Raw genomic sequence first — 17,647 nt, 5'->3', positions numbered from 1 at the left:
TTCAGTGGAACTACACCAGTTTGCACCAGCTAAAGATGTAGGGTAAAATCTTCAAAAATGCCTAAGTCCTGTTTTAGAAATGACTTTCAATGAGACTTAGGCTCCTAAAGGCCAGATTTTTGAAGGTATTTTGGCACCTAAGTATAGTTGATCGGGAATTTCTCAACACTTTATTTTTTCTTTGGCGGGGTGGGGTGGGGAGAACGGGGCAGATTTGTCAAAACCACAACTTTTTGTAGAAATGTACCAGTTTTGACACATCTTTCGTCTGGAAGTTTTCATGGGTCCAGGATGGAATTTCTGGTCAAAACTAGGAGAGATTCCAGAATTGAACCTAGGTTTTCCACATCCCAGGCAACTGCCATAACCACTGACCTATAGAGACAGAATCTGTTTGTCTTTGTTTCAAAGTAGGGAGGGACTAGAGCTTCCCCGTTAAATGGCTGTAAGACTTCTTGTTATGGGCAAAACAACATATTTTTCTATAACCTTGTTTTCAGAAATGAAAAAAATTTAACCATTTTTGCTGAAATTTTCTAAAACAAATTCAGCCTGAGGCAGATACTTGGCATGTAAGATTTCAGACAAAATGGTTACATTTAGGCAAAGTTGCAAGCAGCGGAAAATAGGGTTCTATAATGGAAAATGTTGGACAACCTTAACTAAGGTGGTGCTACCAGCTCTGCCCGTAATAAGCCAAGACGGAGTAGAAAGCTACTGGTCTCTATCATCACTACTTCTGAGAACCTAAGGGAATGGACAGCTAGAGTCTTGAGCATCCAGGACTTTACTGTTGTTTTACATCATTTTGCTGGTGCCCAGATACTACAGTGTTTGGTAAATCAGAAATACTTAGAGAGTAGGCTGTGGTGTGCCACAGAATTAGGTTTTCAAACATGTTTTAAAAGGGCTTTTTTCTCCCAAGGGTGTTCAGCCCAGCATGACTTTATTTATGACTAGACAGAGATTGAGTGTTTATACACAGATGGATCTGAATTGTTTTTATTTTACTCTTGAATGTTTTTAATGTGTTAAGATGTATATGTTTCATTGTAAAATTTCTGGGATACTGTTGTAGATTGGTGCTATTTAGAAATACAGTTACTAATTAGCAGTTATTAATTAACAATATCAGATATGATCAAAACAAGAATCTCTAATCTAAACCCCTTTGAATTTCAGGGTGGCTTGGCTTCAGATTTTATGATCAAAGTCAGCTTCTGCAATTTTAGATGATGGGTTTGGATCTAAAACCAGAAGGGGGATGATACCAGTATCAGTTTGACTGTATTCAGAGTCACTCACGGACAGTTCTTTTCATGACATTTTGATCCCAAGTTGTGAAAAATGTTACAAAATTGCTGTCCGTTTGGATGAAATGACTGAGATCTGCTGAAAAGATTAAAGCATTGTTTAATCTCTAAACTCTAGCCCTCATGTGACCTCAAACCTGAAATTGAAAACCCTGTACTAAACCTAATCCAGATCCAGAGTCCCTTCCTCATCCCATATCTAATTATAACCTGTGAGAGCAAGTAATTTCCCAGCCTCTGCGATAATCCAAAAGTTTGTGTCCTGAGGAGAACATAAAATCAGAAGCTGGTTAGAGCTTCTTGTTCTTTTCCTTCCTTTTTCAATACAGATGTTCCCCCTGTTTTTTTTTTTTTCTTGTCAGGTGGAAATAGAACAAAAAAAGAACTTGAATCTTGATCTGAAGGGAGCAGAAATTGAAAATGCCAGGGAATGTGCTGTGCAGTGAAGGAAGACTTGTCTGCAAGACCCGTGGGAGGAGCAGTAATGTCAACAGATCCAGCTAAAGAGAACTGCAACACCTAGCTTCAGCTGTAAGAAGTACAAAGCAGTACTTTTTAAAAAAATGCTCTTCAGTGTGACTGTGTCTTGAGTTTCCTGGCTCATTATGATCTGTATTTTGGCAGGAGGTTCGTTGACAGTTTGTTTAGAAGACCTTAGGGATTTGCTGGAACATTTTAAATTCATCCAGTGTATTGACAGAAAGACTTACACTACATTCAAGCCTGCCTTCATTTCTGCTTCTTCACCATTTACCTTTATGCACTGAAGTATGTTATGTCGACAACTGCAGCCAAAACAAAAAGCAACCCTGACCTCGCTTACAGTCTTCTCCTATCATTTGAATGTTTTCTTGTAAGCTGGTGGTTTGGTCATCAGCAGAGCCTTTCCTTGTGATCTGCAGAATAAAACCTTTTGAGAGCTAAGCATTGGGGGAACTGGGGAACAGCAAGGGGAAAAGTGGTACGTGAAAAGATCTTTCTTTTATGAAATAGTCTACAGAGTAAAAATTTCCCTGCATCCAGAACATAGTGAATGCCAAGGAAATGGGTGGGTGAGATTCTGTAGCCTGCCTTGTGCAGGAGGTCAGACTAGATGATCATAATGGTCCCTTCTGACCATGAATCTATGAAATAAACAACAAATAATATAGATGATTATCTGACTCTTCCCAGTCACCTTTTCTTCTCTCATCCTCTAAACCAGAACACTAAAGTAATGCACATTTTAATAGGATCTTGACTAGTCATGAGAAAAATTAATTTGTTTTTAAGGTTTTCACTTGCTGGTCAGGTTTATGCCATTAGCTTGACTGAACATGTGACAGCTGCTTGTAATAGAAAGTGTGCAGTGTATAGCAGGGGTAGAGAAGGGGCATTACTGAGATTAGACCATTCCTGCCTAGAAAGATATCTGAGGGAAATAGATTTTATTTTAACATTTTCCTGAATGGTTAAGTAGACTGATTACTGGTTCATGTTGTTTGGACAGGAGGATCTTATGTTCAGGATACTTTGGAAGGCATTATAAGAAGTAAATGCTGTGTGTTCCTGTCCTTGCAATACAATGTTGCTTTCAGATTCCATCCTAACAGTACTTCTTGTTTCAAGAAAGCCTACAGTGTAACAAATGTGTGTACTGTAGACACAATTATCTTTTAAATCACACACTAACTGGGACTAAAAACCTCTAAAAACACTTCTATCACAGTGAACTAAAGAAACCTCCTCTTAGCTGAAAATAGTAGCAAGTCCCCCCCTTATCTTTTTCCTAGACTAGACTGTAGAAGGCAAAATCACTCACTCAATACACATTGCAGTTGAGTTGTAAAATGTTTACAATACCTAATTTTTACAGTTGTGTATCTGACCTGTTTGCTCCCCTGCCCAAAAGTAATAGTTTTTGATAAAAGAATTGTAATTTGTTAAACCATTTATCTTTTTAAAGGGATACTGTTGACTTAAATATACATTTTAAAAAATCCTTATGGTATTATTAACAACATGCTAATTCATTAAAACAGAGAGACTTTTAAAATTCTAAATTTATTTTTCATTATTTGTGTGTTTTTTACATATTGCATTTCACTCCGTGTGGGTCATGACAAATAGACTTTCATTTTGGTTCCTGGTTACTTTCACTGTGACTTCCATGAACAGTGTTGCTGTGTTCAGGTTCCAAATGCCACACTGGATTATTTACATTTGGACTAAAAATTGTTTTAATTAAAATTTTTAAAAAATCATGAGACCCCTTTTAAGGCCCTCTTTTTATATACACCTAAATGTTAAGCCTACAGTAATCTGATGATGTCCTTTTAAATCAAAATTAAAAAAGAAAGGCTCATCTTTTTCTTTAGGCAGCAATAAGGCTACAGCATCTATGGCAAAAGCACATTTCAAAAAAATATTTCAGGGCCCAATCCTTCAAAGACTTATTACTGGGCACGGAGCTTTCAACTGCAGGTAGTCCTCGTGAAGCCCAAGGGACAGCTCCAGGCACTTCATTTCATAGTAAGTATTTGCAGGATCTATCTGTAAATGGGAACACTCATACCCACCTTCGTAAAGCATTTTGGGAGCTGTGGATAAAAAGCACTGTTGAAGTGCTAAGTATTTATGACATAGGGTTGCATAAAGTTAGAGAGTTGTGCCTGAACCATCCAAACAGCCCCTGACTCTGGGGTGAAGAAAAATTCAAAATCTGAACCCAGATCCAAATTTCTTGATTGACCCTTTACAATGGGCTGGCTAGGAACTTGAATTTGTGGCTCAGATCCATCTCTGTATAAAATAAGAATTTCCTCCCACTGTTCCAAAACTCAAAACAAACTGTTGTTCAAAAAAGTTTACATAACTTTTGTTCCCCTTATTTTCTATTTTCACTGTTGCCTCTAGAACACCAGTTTCTGGTAGGGTGACCAGATGTCCTGATTTTATAGGGACAGTTCAGATATTCGGGGCTTTGCCTTATATAGGTGCCTATTACCCCATGCCCCCTGTCCTGATTTTTCACACTTGCTATCTAGTCATCCTAGTTTCTGATAAGGCACAAAAAGAGAAGTAACAAAATACAAGAAGTGAATGTGTTCTCAGGATGTTATTGAGGAACTATCAGAAAGCTCATGTGAAAGAGGCTGTTCTTATTAAATTTCTAGCCCAGATTTGCAGACCCAAGACGTTTGGCTAGCTTAGATCAGTATATGAACTTTTGCATGCTTTTCCCAACCTCTGAAGATTTGGAAATGCATCCTAGTGACAGTTAAATATAAGAAATAATTAAGCAACAAGATATGACATGCCTTAAACAGTGAGGGAACTCAAACACACTTCCCCTTCTCTATTTTATTTTAAGAAGTTTAACGTGTATGGCAGTCCAGCCACAGGACAGATCCTTTCCAACAAACGGGATGATGGAGACTCAGAGGTTTCTGTTGTTGCTTCATTTCTGTCCCTCTTGCTCTCTCTTTTTAATTCAAAATAAGTTAATGAAAATAACACTATGAGACTGATTCTGATCTCACTCATACCAGTATAACTCAGGAGTAGCTCCTCAGAAGCCAATTGGAGTTCAGTGGATGAAATTGGGTCGTCTGTTCTTGAAAAACTATTTTAATCCCCTTTTGATTTCTGCAGAGCATCCTTGATACTTTTATATTTATGCAGTCGGATTTTCCAAAGTTCAGTACCAACTATCAAGGCCAGATTTTCAGAGCAACTTGCCTCCCTATTAGGCACCAGAATAAATGACCAGATTTTCAAAAGAGCATTGGGTGCTGGGCTTTTTTGAAAATCTGGCTATAAGTGTTGCAAATTGGGGGGGCTTCTAGATGGTGGGAACTCTTTAAAATCTAGCCCCATGCCTGACGGTTGAGCACTTGAACATCTGGCCTTTAGTGCCTTCAGAGGGCTACGCTGTCCTTGGGTGATGTGGCCAGTGTCAGCTTTCCTCAATGGCAGTCTGTCTTTCGATCTCATTCTTTCTGCTAGTGTGCAGTTATGCATGGACCATGTTCTCCATTTACATGGCACACAGCAGTAATTAGGATAAAGTACTGGTTGGGGGCGGGAATCAAAAATTTCATCAGACTTTAGAACAGCAGAAAGGATTTAGATGCAAGAGGTTTGTATGATAGGAATAGTTATTCCGCCTCTAGGAAGAGGTCCCTTTAAATGCCTTCCATTAGGTACACCCTTTGTGAGTGACACAGTCTCTGCCCTTTGAAGTGCTTATAGTTCTGGAGTGCAACATGCAAAAAAAGTGCCTTCCGTGCACCTGTACATTTATTTCCTGAAGCTATTTCCACTCTGACCCTCCTGTTTTCTTTTTCAGTTTCATTTTTGGAGAGTAGTGGTACTTGGGGTGCAGTGTGGTTGGTAATGTTTTTTTGGGGAAAATCCACACCACGTTTTAGAGAAACAGACAACATTTGATCAGAGTGATTGGACTAAAGTCTTCCCCTTAAAGCTAAACTCCTCTTACTGATACATATTATATTTAATAACTCTAGATATTTTGCTGATAAGAACAAAGAAAAAAAGGCAAATTCATCTGAAAAATACTCCAACAGTTTGATGATACCTGCTGCATTTGAAAATTATTCAAGATTAAAATGATAATCCTCACTAAAGACTGGGGAAATTATAGGGCTCTTCACTGCATGCTGTCATCTGAGCAGTGCTGAGATATCATGTCATTGTGACATACATTATCTTCTGGCAGGGAGTTGCCTGGAATACCTACTTGACAAGACGGTCCAAGAGTTAGAGGAGCCACGTCCTCTTGACTCACGAGCTGCCAAGAGTCCCTCCTGATTATCTCACTACTGATGAAAGGATCAGTTTCATTGCAAAAGGTCCTGAAAGTGAAAGAAGGGGCACCAGAACCAGTAACGTCCATCTCTGGAGCCCAATTACTCTGTCAGTCGCTTGCAGGAAACTCTCATTGATTTCAGTGGCACTTAGCATACAATGGCACTTGGCCCTGATGTGTTACCTTTATTCTGGGGGTTGGCAGATTTTAAAAGATGACACCGCCTAGGTCAGCTTTTACAGATTTAGCCTACATGGTTTTCATCAGTCTAGGAATTAATGGAAGTCACTGATCAGTTGTTGAAGAAATATACACCATCTGCTGCCATTTAGCCTAAAGCAACCTGCTGTGAGCCTTGAAGCCTTCTGGGACAACAAAATTTCAGTTGTTCCTAACCTTCCTTTTGCCTCATCCATCCACACAGTTCATAACCTCTTGCACTATTGTGATGGACTGATCTGATTATTTTGTAACATGTTCCTCTCTTTTTGTTTTGTAAAATAAGAAAGTCTACACACTGGCTAACTCTGTAGAGGTGGTTTAATTATGTTGTGATGTTGGGTTTTTTTTAGCAGCTCTGGAGTGGGATATAATTTTTGTTTGAACTGTGGGAAAGCTGTTAAATAAATGTAAACACAAAACAAAATCCTCACATTTTGATCGTGAAATTGAAGTTGTGTCCTGTATCTTCCATATCCTGCTGCTCTCAGCACACTGTGCTATCAACCAAGGGCTCCTTCTAGGAGAACTGTTTTGAGAGGTACAAGAGGCAACATAACCTGGAAATAATGGGGTGATACAAAGAAAGGGAATATTTCAGCTGAATAATCAATGAGATTGGTTAAACTGTGGGATAGTATCCAAGGGAAATGCTAGGCGATGTATCACTTGAGCCTTTTAATGGATGCACAAAGCTGTAATGATATACGGGAGAATCCTGCATTTGTGGGTGCAATCAGGACCGGCTGACCTGTTCTAAGTAGGTCTTTTCCATCTCTAATTTAGAAGCTGCAAATGAGTCAATATCAGATTGCCATTTCCCACACAGTGGGCTCCAGGAATTTCTAGCCCCTATAAGTAGCAAGGGCATAAATAAACATGAGGGCAGCATCTGCCTATCCAGTCCCCAGCATATTTTTAAGTGACATGAGGAGGACTGGAGGGAAGGCATGGAGGAAAGGAGTGCCTTAATCAGAACATTTGAAGCTGTAATTGAGAGTAAAGTCCTGTTTACAAAGGCCTCTGCCATAATTCTTGGGATTTTTCCAAATTTGGAGAAGCCGTATCAGTTGAGTGCTCTGCAGCTTCTGCCAAGGTCACTGCAGCTGGTGCCCCTGGCTGCCTCTCATTCCAGGTACTTCCTACATCAGACTGAAGACCTTGGCTGTTTTATAAGCCAAAGAAAACTAGTCTTCCCTCGTAAGGGCTGTTCAGCCACAAGGCAGATTTGTTGTCATCCTTCCCAGTTCCTCCAAGTATGCTGTGGTAAAATTGGGGGGGATTAAATCAATGATTTTCTAGTGTAGTGCAATAGAACCACATGTGGAATGATTCTGCACAGCTGCTCTTCAAGCAGCAAACAAGCCATTAGATGAAGTCCCGTTAGCAGGCAACAAGATGGAACGTTGGAATCAGAAAGTTCCATGGCAGTTGGAATGGCAGTTTACTTATTTATTTAGAGTTACAAAGACAGTTGGAAGTGGTAGTTTTGGGTCAGATGGTTGGCATTGGACATGGACAGGTAAGCATGGCATCCTAGTAACACGCAGGAACAATAATAAAAGAGAGAGAGAGAGACTCACAATTAGAAATGTGTGGACAGTTTTAGATGAGGCAGTGGGAAGCATAGGGAGTAATAGGCCCCTGTAACAGAGCTTTTAATAGACAGTTGAGACATGCTGAAATATCACCGTACTGGACATATTTATACAAGAGCATCATCACATCATGTGTCCAGGCAGGAGCCTATATGTAACCGGAGTGGAGCAGTGAAGTCCATAGCTGGTGAGGGAGTACAAAAAAAGCTATACCATTATCAGTAATCCTAGTTCCCTGGATCCTGGCCACATCACCTGCCTCAGCTATTTAAGATTCTGAATAAGATAAAGAACAGAAAAGGATCAAAAGCTAAATTCCAGCATCTTGTCTTGGACCCCTGTTAAATCCAAGCTGCAGTCCTGTGTCTAGGAGATTTGTCTTAGCATGATTTGACTAGCATCATTCTCAGAAAAATACCACTGTCTACTGGTCAGGGAAACTGCTATAAGTCTCTAATAGCCATTGCCATGTTTAAATGTGGTAATTGCTGGCAAGGTTTCAATTATCAGGTGCAAAAATAGCCTTATGCAATCCCAATCTGTGGTGCAGCAAAGCAGGAGGCAGGTATGCCATTGGCTGCAGATGCCCTGGTATGTTAAAATGGAGCGATAAGCACCGCAGGAATACTGGGATGCACAAATGCAAAATTTCTTTTCTGGATGTGGAGGAGGGTTCAGAGACCTTTAGTGCTTCAGGGGCCTCGCAACTGCTGCAGCCAATGACATAAGGGCTGGGAATCTACTGCTAGACTAGCAGAACCAACAGCCCTCCCTAAAGAGCTTCTGTGATGACTCTCTTCCAGCTGTAGGTCGAACTGGAAGGAGAAGTTGAAAATTGCCAAAGGCATAAGACAGTGAAAAGCAATTTTTGAGGAGAAATCCTTTGCAAAAGATTCCTCTCTCACAGAGGAAACATCCACTTGCCTCTATGGAGGTAGAGACTTGTTAGGGCATGGTCAGTTTGTCAACTATACCAACAGGGAGAATGCTCTGGTTAAAAAAATAAATAACATAACACAAATGAATTCTCTCTCCAGACTTGACAGAAATACCCATGAGTTCTGACTTCTGCCCAGAGCAGTAGATCCACTGCAGGAGAAATCAAAACTGCAGACAAGAAAACTAATGTTGACTTTCAACCTTAATGTGAATTGATCTTAACAGGACAAATATGGCTTCCTACTTGTCTGTCTCCCTGCCTTTTGAAAAAGTTTTGTTTGAATCAGACTGCCGAAAGCAGGAATAAAACCTTTTTTTTCCCAGGCGGCTAGCTATCTTTTTCACAGGAGGAGAAAATAAATGTTGGAACCCCAAGTTTTCATGGTAGTTGGGAAAGCTGTTCTGAGAGAGTGATTTAGGGGGTTTGTGGTGGCAGGGGAGTAAAGAAGAGGAAAACATGCCAGCATACTTTGAAAAAAGAAAAGGAGTACTTCTGGCACCTTAGAGACTAACATACTTTGAGGTTATAATCTCATCAGAGAAATTTGATATTGTTTCACAAAGTCCTATGACCAGGCCAGAGACTGAGTGCCCTGGAAAATGTGACTGAAGGAGCTGCAGAATCTGCCTGTCACTCAGGGATTGACACTGGGAATGAAGGACAAAGCAAGTGAAAATTCAGGGCAAAAACTACAACAAACTTGAGGATTTGTATACCAGTATGGAGTTGGACCTGCACCACATAGCCAAGACTGATTCTCGGATACTACAGTGATAACATCCCTAAAAGATATTTTAGATAGACCCAGATCCAACTTTGAGGGTTTCCAGATTCAGGGGAGTTTATCTCTGTGTTGTATAGAATGGGTTTGGAGACTGAGTACTAATTAGCAAAGGGAAAAGAAAATTAGAGTAACAGCGTTTAAATGTGTTTTTATTTTGTGTGTGTTACCCTGGGGGACCAAGGAATTGCTCCTGAGCATGAGACTGTGTGTTGGGATTCTAATCTTCAACCTACCACTTACTCAGTGAGCCAAATTCTAAGATGATTTTGCACCCTTTGATGGGGTTTCAGGAAGTATACATTAGTGCAGAATTTGGTCCTCTGTGAGACCTTGAATGTCAACTGGGCCCAAATTTTCAAAAGTGGGCATTAAATTTGGGTTACACTAACAGCCATAATGAGAAGGTTATCCTTACTAGATAAAATGGTTGAGATCATTTGGTCATAGGTCCTGGTAGGAATGCTACAATATATATTAGAAACAAATTCATTCCTGTACTGGGCATGGTTTGTTTCTGAACTATCCATCTGAGATCTCCTCCTGACACCTTGTGGCCAGATTCTAAAACTGACATTCCCTCAATGTGGAAAAGAAATGGTATTGTTATGAAGCCACAGTGAAGGTTGTAACTAGCTTCCCGTTATTAGTAGATAAATCTTTTGTGTATGATTTGCTGCCTAGAGAAGAGCTTCATTTTTATTTAAAGTTGGAGGTAATTGAACAAGACAATCCCATAATATGTCAGTTTGATACATCAGTGGTAAATCACATCTGATTGCATTTTCCTAATTGTTCTTGACAAGTGTGCGTCCTGACTTGAAGCCACATCTACTGATTCTCAGCTGTGTCCTTTAGCCACAAGATCATATTTTCCCCGCAAGGTCCCCAGCAGACTTTATAAAATTTGCAGTGGCCTTCGCATTCTTTACTCTCTGAATGTCTCTGCTCATTGGCCTTGGAGGTCTCTGCTCCTTAGCAGTCTCTGTTGACATCAAGATGAGATTTGCATGTTGGGACATGTTGTGTCTATAAGGACACATGTATTGTTTCTTTAAATTGGTAGCAGAAAGCTAGGCAGGAGGGTGCTGGGGAAAGTTCTAGGCAGACACTTTACAGAGAAGTACAGAGTGAGTACAGTACCTTGAAAAATAATGCTGTTGTGCTTATTCTAATAAGGTTCTTATTCAGGATTGGAAGAAAGTGACTCTTTCTGTGATTCTTCATAATTGTCACATGGCCGTGTCCTCCAGCCTCACTTCCACAGTCAGGTGGCTTTAGCATTGGGCAAAGGGACATGCTTTGGCCAACCTTGGTTTCATACAACTGGTTGAATGATGCAGGCAGAGACATTATCACTTCCCGTTTTAAAGGCAACTTCTGCTGCTTCACATATAAGATGTTAACCTTCTGGTCCTCTGGCAGGCAGCAGTTAAAACACTGAATGCAGCCAAGCCAGGCCCAATGTACGCATACACATTTAGATGCTGCCTGGGATATCAGTGATGGAAATGAATGCAGTTCAGGTAAAGGCACTACTAATACCTCAGAGTTATTTTCTACTGAACAGAACATCAAGGCAATACAGGTGACAAGGTTTCCAGCAGCCAGACAAATGCCAAGGCATTTATTGAAAAGAAAGGAAACTGTGGTAAGATTTTCTCCTCCCCTCACAAAGAAGTTCAGGAGGCCCAGCATGCAGCCTGTGGGGGCGGAGATAAAAAAGTGACTTTAATCTGCCTTTGCACTACCATTATTTTGGAACAGCCTGTACCTGCCCAGACCTTAATGTAACTTAGGCTGCTCTGATTTATGATCTGTATCCCAGGGTCTCCTGTGTGCCTTGGGAAGCCCAGAATAGTGATACTGTGGTGTGCATGCAGCATGTTCTCACTACATGCTCTCGCTCTCTTTCCCCTTCCTTGGCCTTCCCCTGACATACAGTCTATCCTGAAGCAAGGAGGAGGATTAATGAAGAGTCCTTATGCCAGAAAGCCCCCCATGGAAGGTTTATTCTTAGTTACTGCCCCCTTTAAGGTCCCTTTGTACGGCCAGAGCAATGTAAATGAGAACCAGACCCTATGATGACGTGATTTAGTTGGGTTTCTCCTCTTTTGAGCAGGGGGTTGGACTAGATGACCTCCTGAGGTCTCTTCCAACCCTAATCTTCTTTGATCATATGATTCTATATATGGACGCATGCCTGGGGAAACTAATAATTCTAGCAGATCATAAGTCAATTAGCTAACACTCTGTAGTGTGGCTAACACATTTGTAAATGCGGGTCTAAGCGTTCCAGAACACAAACAATTATGGAGTGTCTAAACTAGCATTTACAAAGATTTTAGTTAACTTGAGTTAACTGGAAATCAATTAAACTTGAGTGATGACAGGACCACAAACTTTAGTCTAGATTTAGCACATGAGGAATCCTGACTCATCTGGCAAGGTCCTTGTGGCAGACACATGTGGCAGACACACAAATTCAAAGGTGATGTGTAAGAGAAGGTGTAAGTTACATTTAAATAAGTAAGGACCAGATACTTCACTCACTGATGCTAGTGTAAATCAGGAGAAACTCTATAGAAGTAAATAAATTATACAGATGGCAAAAGCCTAAAGGCCCTGAGTAAATACATGTAAAGGAGCCTAAGGGCTTGTCTAGACTAGAGAAATTTGCACTGGTGTAATTACATTGTAACATCACTGCAAACCTCTAATGTACAGATGCTGAACAGAAGCAAAACAAGGCTTGCACCAATGTGATTTACCCTGGTAACTTACACTGGTGCTGCACATCTACACTGGAGATTTGCCCTGTTTAGTTACACCTAGGCAAAAATCCCAGTATAACCAGGACCTAAACAAATCTTAAGGGAATCTCAGCTGGGAAAGGATTGGTTGATTGTAACACCGATGTAACTCACTCTGCACTCTCTTAGGGCATGTCTAAACTACAAAGTTAAATCGACTTAATTTAAGTCGACATCCAGCTGCCACAGTAATTAAGTTGATTGGGCGGGTCTACACCACGCTCATTGTGTCAGTGGAGTGCATCCTCCTAGCAGCACTTGCATCGATGCAGAGAGCAGTGTGCCCTGGGCAGCTATCCCACAGTGCAACTAGCAGCAGGGGTTTTGGGGAAGGGCTTGCAATGCCTCATGGAACCAAAACATTGTTGGGGGGGAATGGGAACATAGCTTCAACCTCCCATGATGCAGTTTACTTCCTCCCTCCCTCCCCTGATATCAACAGCAAACAACCCATACTTTTTCAGGCCTTTTTTCAAAAGGCTGGCTTAGCTGCATGTACACAATACCCCAAAAAGTGAGGACCCCGCTCAGCTGTGCACTCTTGTTGTGAGCATTACAAACACCTTGCACCTTATCCTGAAGTATTTCCAGAGCCGAGACGGGAGCCACCACGTGAAACGTGATATCATTCGAGCAGCCCTCTTGCAAGCCAGAGAACAAAACAATTCCCAGTTGCTGCTGGCAGTCACGCAGCAGCTGAACACAGTGGAGTGTCATTTCTGGTCCTGGGAAACAAGCACTGACTGGTGGGATCGCAGTTATGGGATGATGAGCAATGGCTGCAGAACTTTCAAATGTGGAAGGCCACTTCCCAGGAGCTTTCCCCAGCAATACTAAAAGGAGACCTGCTCTGACAGTGGAAAAGCGAGTGGCGATCGCTGTTTGGAAGCTTGGAATGCCAGATTGCTACCGGTCAGTGGGGAATCAATCTGGAGTTGGTAAATCCACTGTGGGAGCTGTTATGGTCCAAGTGGCAGGACCATTAATCGACTTCTGCTAAGAAGAATAGTGACTCCGGGCAATGTGCAGGACATAGTGGATGGTTTTGCAATGATGGGGTTCCCTAACTGCAGTGGGGCACAGACCACCTTGGCGCCAGACCACCTTGCCAAAGAATACATAGAGTGCCAGAGGTGTTCAATATTTTGTTGAACATGTCATTGTGTTTTCTCTTTGTCCGTTTTCTAATCTGCAAAAACCTCTCCACTGGTGTGAAGGATAAGCTGAAGGCCAAGCTTTCCACTGTAAGGCATGCGCAGCACAAGGCAACCATTGTCAGTGCATACCCTGGGTCTAGTACAAAATTGCTATTTAAAAATCACTCCCCTTATTTCACTGAAGTGCAAGACGGAATATAATCAGTATCCCTAGCTGTTCAATGAACCGGTTTGCCGTTCCAGCCATGGTGAGTATGGCCCAGGGACATGGGTGATGGGCCTTGTGCTGCAACTTGTGGGCAACCTGCATGAGAAGTACATGTGGGCAGGTAGACAATGCCCCCTCCCCTTAGCAACATGGATGGTTCACAGAGACTGGGGACCAGTGTTAAGCCTCCAAAAATGCGATCTGTGGCCGAGGCAACTCTGGGGTGGGGGGTGGGGGAGAGTTTGCGGCCACAAGAGAACACAGAACCCCCCTTCCCCTTCCCTTGACACTGCTGGTAACAGTCGCCCTGGGCTTGCAGATTCTTAGGTCAATGTCGTTCCCTGCCACTCAAACCACAAGCATGTTAGGGAAACCGTGGTTGAGGGACCCGGAAATCACCATGGGTGGGAGAATGACATGCTCTGTTGTTTGTGGTACAAGCACTTGTAATGAAAACTTCCACCATTTCCTCTAGGTGATCCTATGTGATATCAGCCTCTTGAGGGTAACGGAGGTGACAGGGGAGCAGATGCTGCAAGTGTCCGGGTACAGACCTGGCCCTCATGCTGCTATGCTGTGTACCTCAGTGATGCTTCCAGAATTAATACTAGACTGACGTGAGAAAGTGGCCTACCATGGTGGAAGAAATAACAAATCTTCTGCAAAAGATTGCAGAGTACCTTCAGAAAAGTTTCCTTGAGACCTCTATGGAGGATTCCTGGGCCATCCCAGTGCACATAAACAGTCTTGTCTGAGGGGCATCCTCTGTGTAGCTGGAGCGGCCACTGGGAATCAGATACCCACTGCACCTCACTTTTTCTTCATATTAAACATAAAATATATGAGCATGTAACTCCTACAGTTTGATTGGAACAGCATACTCATCAGAGGTGCCTTCCTCAGCAACACGCTTGACCACAATGCTAGTCGTGGCTCTCAGGGAGAATGGATCCCCCTCTCGCCTGTCTCCCATTCTCCTCCTCTTCCTTGTCTAAAATCTCCTCCTCATTGTTGCCTGAGGTGGCCCAGGACTCAGACTCCTGTGAGGTATCCACGATGCATGTGGGGGTAATGGTGGGGTCGCCGCCAAGAATCACTTGCAGCTCATTGTAGAAGCAGCATGTTTATGGTGGAGAACCAGAATAACTGTTTGCCTCCCTTGTCTTCTGGTATGTCTGCCAAAATTCTTTGATTTTCACATGGCACTGCTGTGTGGCCTGGGTGTAGCCCTTCTCCTCTATGCCCCGCGCGATCTTTTTATAGATGTCTATGTTTCTACAGCTGGATCGGAGCTGTGCTTGCATACTCTTCTCCCCAGAGACAGATAAGATTCACCACCTCCTGTGTACTCAAGGCTGGAGTATGTTTGTGGCACTGAGTCGCCATGATCATAGAATCATAGAATATCAGGGTTGGAAGGGACCCCAGAAGGTCATCTAGTCCAACCCCCTGCTCGAAGCAGGACCAATTCCCAGTTAAATCATCCCAGCCAGGGCTTTGTCAAGCCTGACCTTAAAAACCTCTAAGGAAGGAGATTCTACCACCTCCCTAGGTAATGCATTCCAGTGTTTCACCACCCTCTTAGTGAAAAAGTTTTTCCTAATATCCAATCTAAACCTCCCCCACTGCAACTTGAGACCATTACTCCTCGTCCTGTCATCTGCTACCATTGAGAACAGTCTAGAGCCATCCTCTTTGGAACCCCCTTTCAGGTAGTTGAAAGCAGCTATCAAATCCCCCCTCATTCTTCTCTTCTGCAGGCTAAACAATCCCAGCTCCCTCAGCCTCTCCTCATAAGTCATGTGTTCTAGACCCCTAATCATTTTTGTTGCCCTTCGCTGGACTCTCTCCAATTTATCCACATCCTTCTTGTAGTGTGGGGCCCAAAACTGGACACAGTACTCCAGATGAGGCCTCACCAATGTCGAATAGAGGGGAACGATCACGTCCCTCGATCTGCTCGCTATGCCCCTACTTATACATCCCAAAATGCCATTGGCCTTCTTGGCAACAAGGGCACACTGCTGGCTCATATCCAGCTTCTCGTCCACTGTCACCCCTAGGTCCTTTTCCGCAGAACTGCTGCCTAGCCATTCGGTCCCTAGTCTGTAGCGGTGCATTGGATTCTTCCATCCTAAGTGCAGGACCCTGCACTTATCCTTATCAGATTTCTTTTGATCTGATGATCAGTTGGGCTGGTGAGCTCTCCACACTGATCAAACAGGAAATGGGAATTGAAAAGTTCCCAGGGCTTTTACAGCAGAGGGGCTATTTCTTGTGTACCTGGCTGCTGTGCAGCGGAGTTGAAAACAATCATCAGAGTGCTCACAGTGGAGTATTGTGTGACACCTCCTGGAGGCCATTTCAGCTTCAGTCGACTTATACAACACTGCATCTATATTGCCTCTCTGTCAGCCCGTCAACATTGAATTAAGCGCTACACTTCTCGCAGAGGTGGAGTAACTAAGTCAACGTAACAGGTGAGTTAGGGCAGCGATACTGTAGATGCAAACATTATTAGATCAACATAAGGCAGCTTCCATCAAACTAAGTTTATAGTAGAACTGTCAAGTGATTGAAAAAATTAATTGTGATTAATCACAGTTTTAATTGCACTGTTAAACAATAACAGAATACCAATTGAAATTTATTATAAATATTTTGGATGTTTTTCTACAATTTTCAAATATATTGATTTCAATTACAACACAGAATACAAAGTTTACAGTGCTTACTTGATATTATTTTTGATTAAAATATTTACACTGGAAAAAGATAAATAAAAAGTTGTATTTTTCAATCACAAGCACTGTAGTGCGATCTTTTTATCGTGAAAGTCAACTTACAACTTTTTTTTGTTATATAACTGCACTCAGAAACAAAACAATGTAAAAATTTTAGAGCCTACAAGTCTACTCCACCCTACTTCTTGTTCAGCCAAACACCAAAACAAACAAGTTTGTTTCCATTATGATTTATGGGAGATAATGCTGCCTGCTTCTTATTTACAATGTCACCTGAAAGACAGGCATTCGCCAGGCACTTTTGTAGCTGGCATTGCAAGGTATTTATGGGCCAGATATGCTAAACATGTTGGAGGTGATCACTCAAAATGAAGTGGGCAATTGAGGGTTACATGCATTGCCCCGTCTGTTTAACAATCTGTCCCAATTTGTATTTAGCTCAGCTGCTCAGACACTGCTTCCTTCCTGAGACCTGAAGAAGAGCTCTGTGTAGCTCGAAAGCTTGTCCCTTACACCAATAGAAGTTGGTCCAATAAAAGATATTACCTCACCCACCTTGTTTCTTTCATATTCTGGGACCAACACAACTACAACAACACTGCAAACTACTGTTAGTTCATACATGTTGGCTAAAATGTGCTAGCATCACACTTTAAACCCTCATCAAGCCAAGGCCTAAACTGGAGTTCCCTGCATGTTCATCTTTACTCAGATGAGTAGGCCTGTTGATTTCAGTGGGACTGAATGAGTAAGGGTGTCAGAATGGGGCCCTGAAATCCTTACTCCATTTTTACTCAGGCAAAATAGGAGTCACTGGGAATTTTGCTGAAGTATAGACTGTCAAAGTCTGTCAAACTCTGAGTATAACTTTAGGATTTTCCCCTATCTGAACAAGAATCAATTGATCCACCACTCAGATGTAGACACCACCTGTCATTATGCAAACTAAAATGCAAGAAGGACCTGCTTTTTGGGCCAGTGACCATCTTTTCATTGTGTACATGTACAGTGGCTAACACAATGGATCCTCTAGGGGTTACCGTAATACAAATAAACAATCATTC

General features: G+C 42.0%; 1 protein-coding gene across 1 annotated transcript in view; it reads left to right on the top strand.

Annotated features, from left to right (window-relative positions):
* Positions 1–6,769, top strand: part of STON2 (stonin 2) — a 112,639-nt gene extending 105,870 nt beyond the window's left edge. The window contains exon 7 of the mRNA XM_073349345.2: positions 1,676–6,769. Coding sequence (XP_073205446.1) covers positions 1,676–1,759 — 84 coding nt within the window. The 3' untranslated portion in view covers positions 1,760–6,769. The remainder of the gene's footprint in view (positions 1–1,675) is intronic.
* Positions 6,770–17,647: the final 10,878 nt, after the last annotated feature.

Source organism: Lepidochelys kempii, chromosome 6 (assembly GCF_965140285.1).
Source record: "Lepidochelys kempii isolate rLepKem1 chromosome 6, rLepKem1.hap1, whole genome shotgun sequence".
Taxonomy (NCBI): domain Eukaryota; kingdom Metazoa; phylum Chordata; order Testudines; family Cheloniidae; genus Lepidochelys; species Lepidochelys kempii.
Note: the sequence above shows the minus strand (reverse complement) of the source record. Positions and strands in the feature narration are given on the sequence as shown.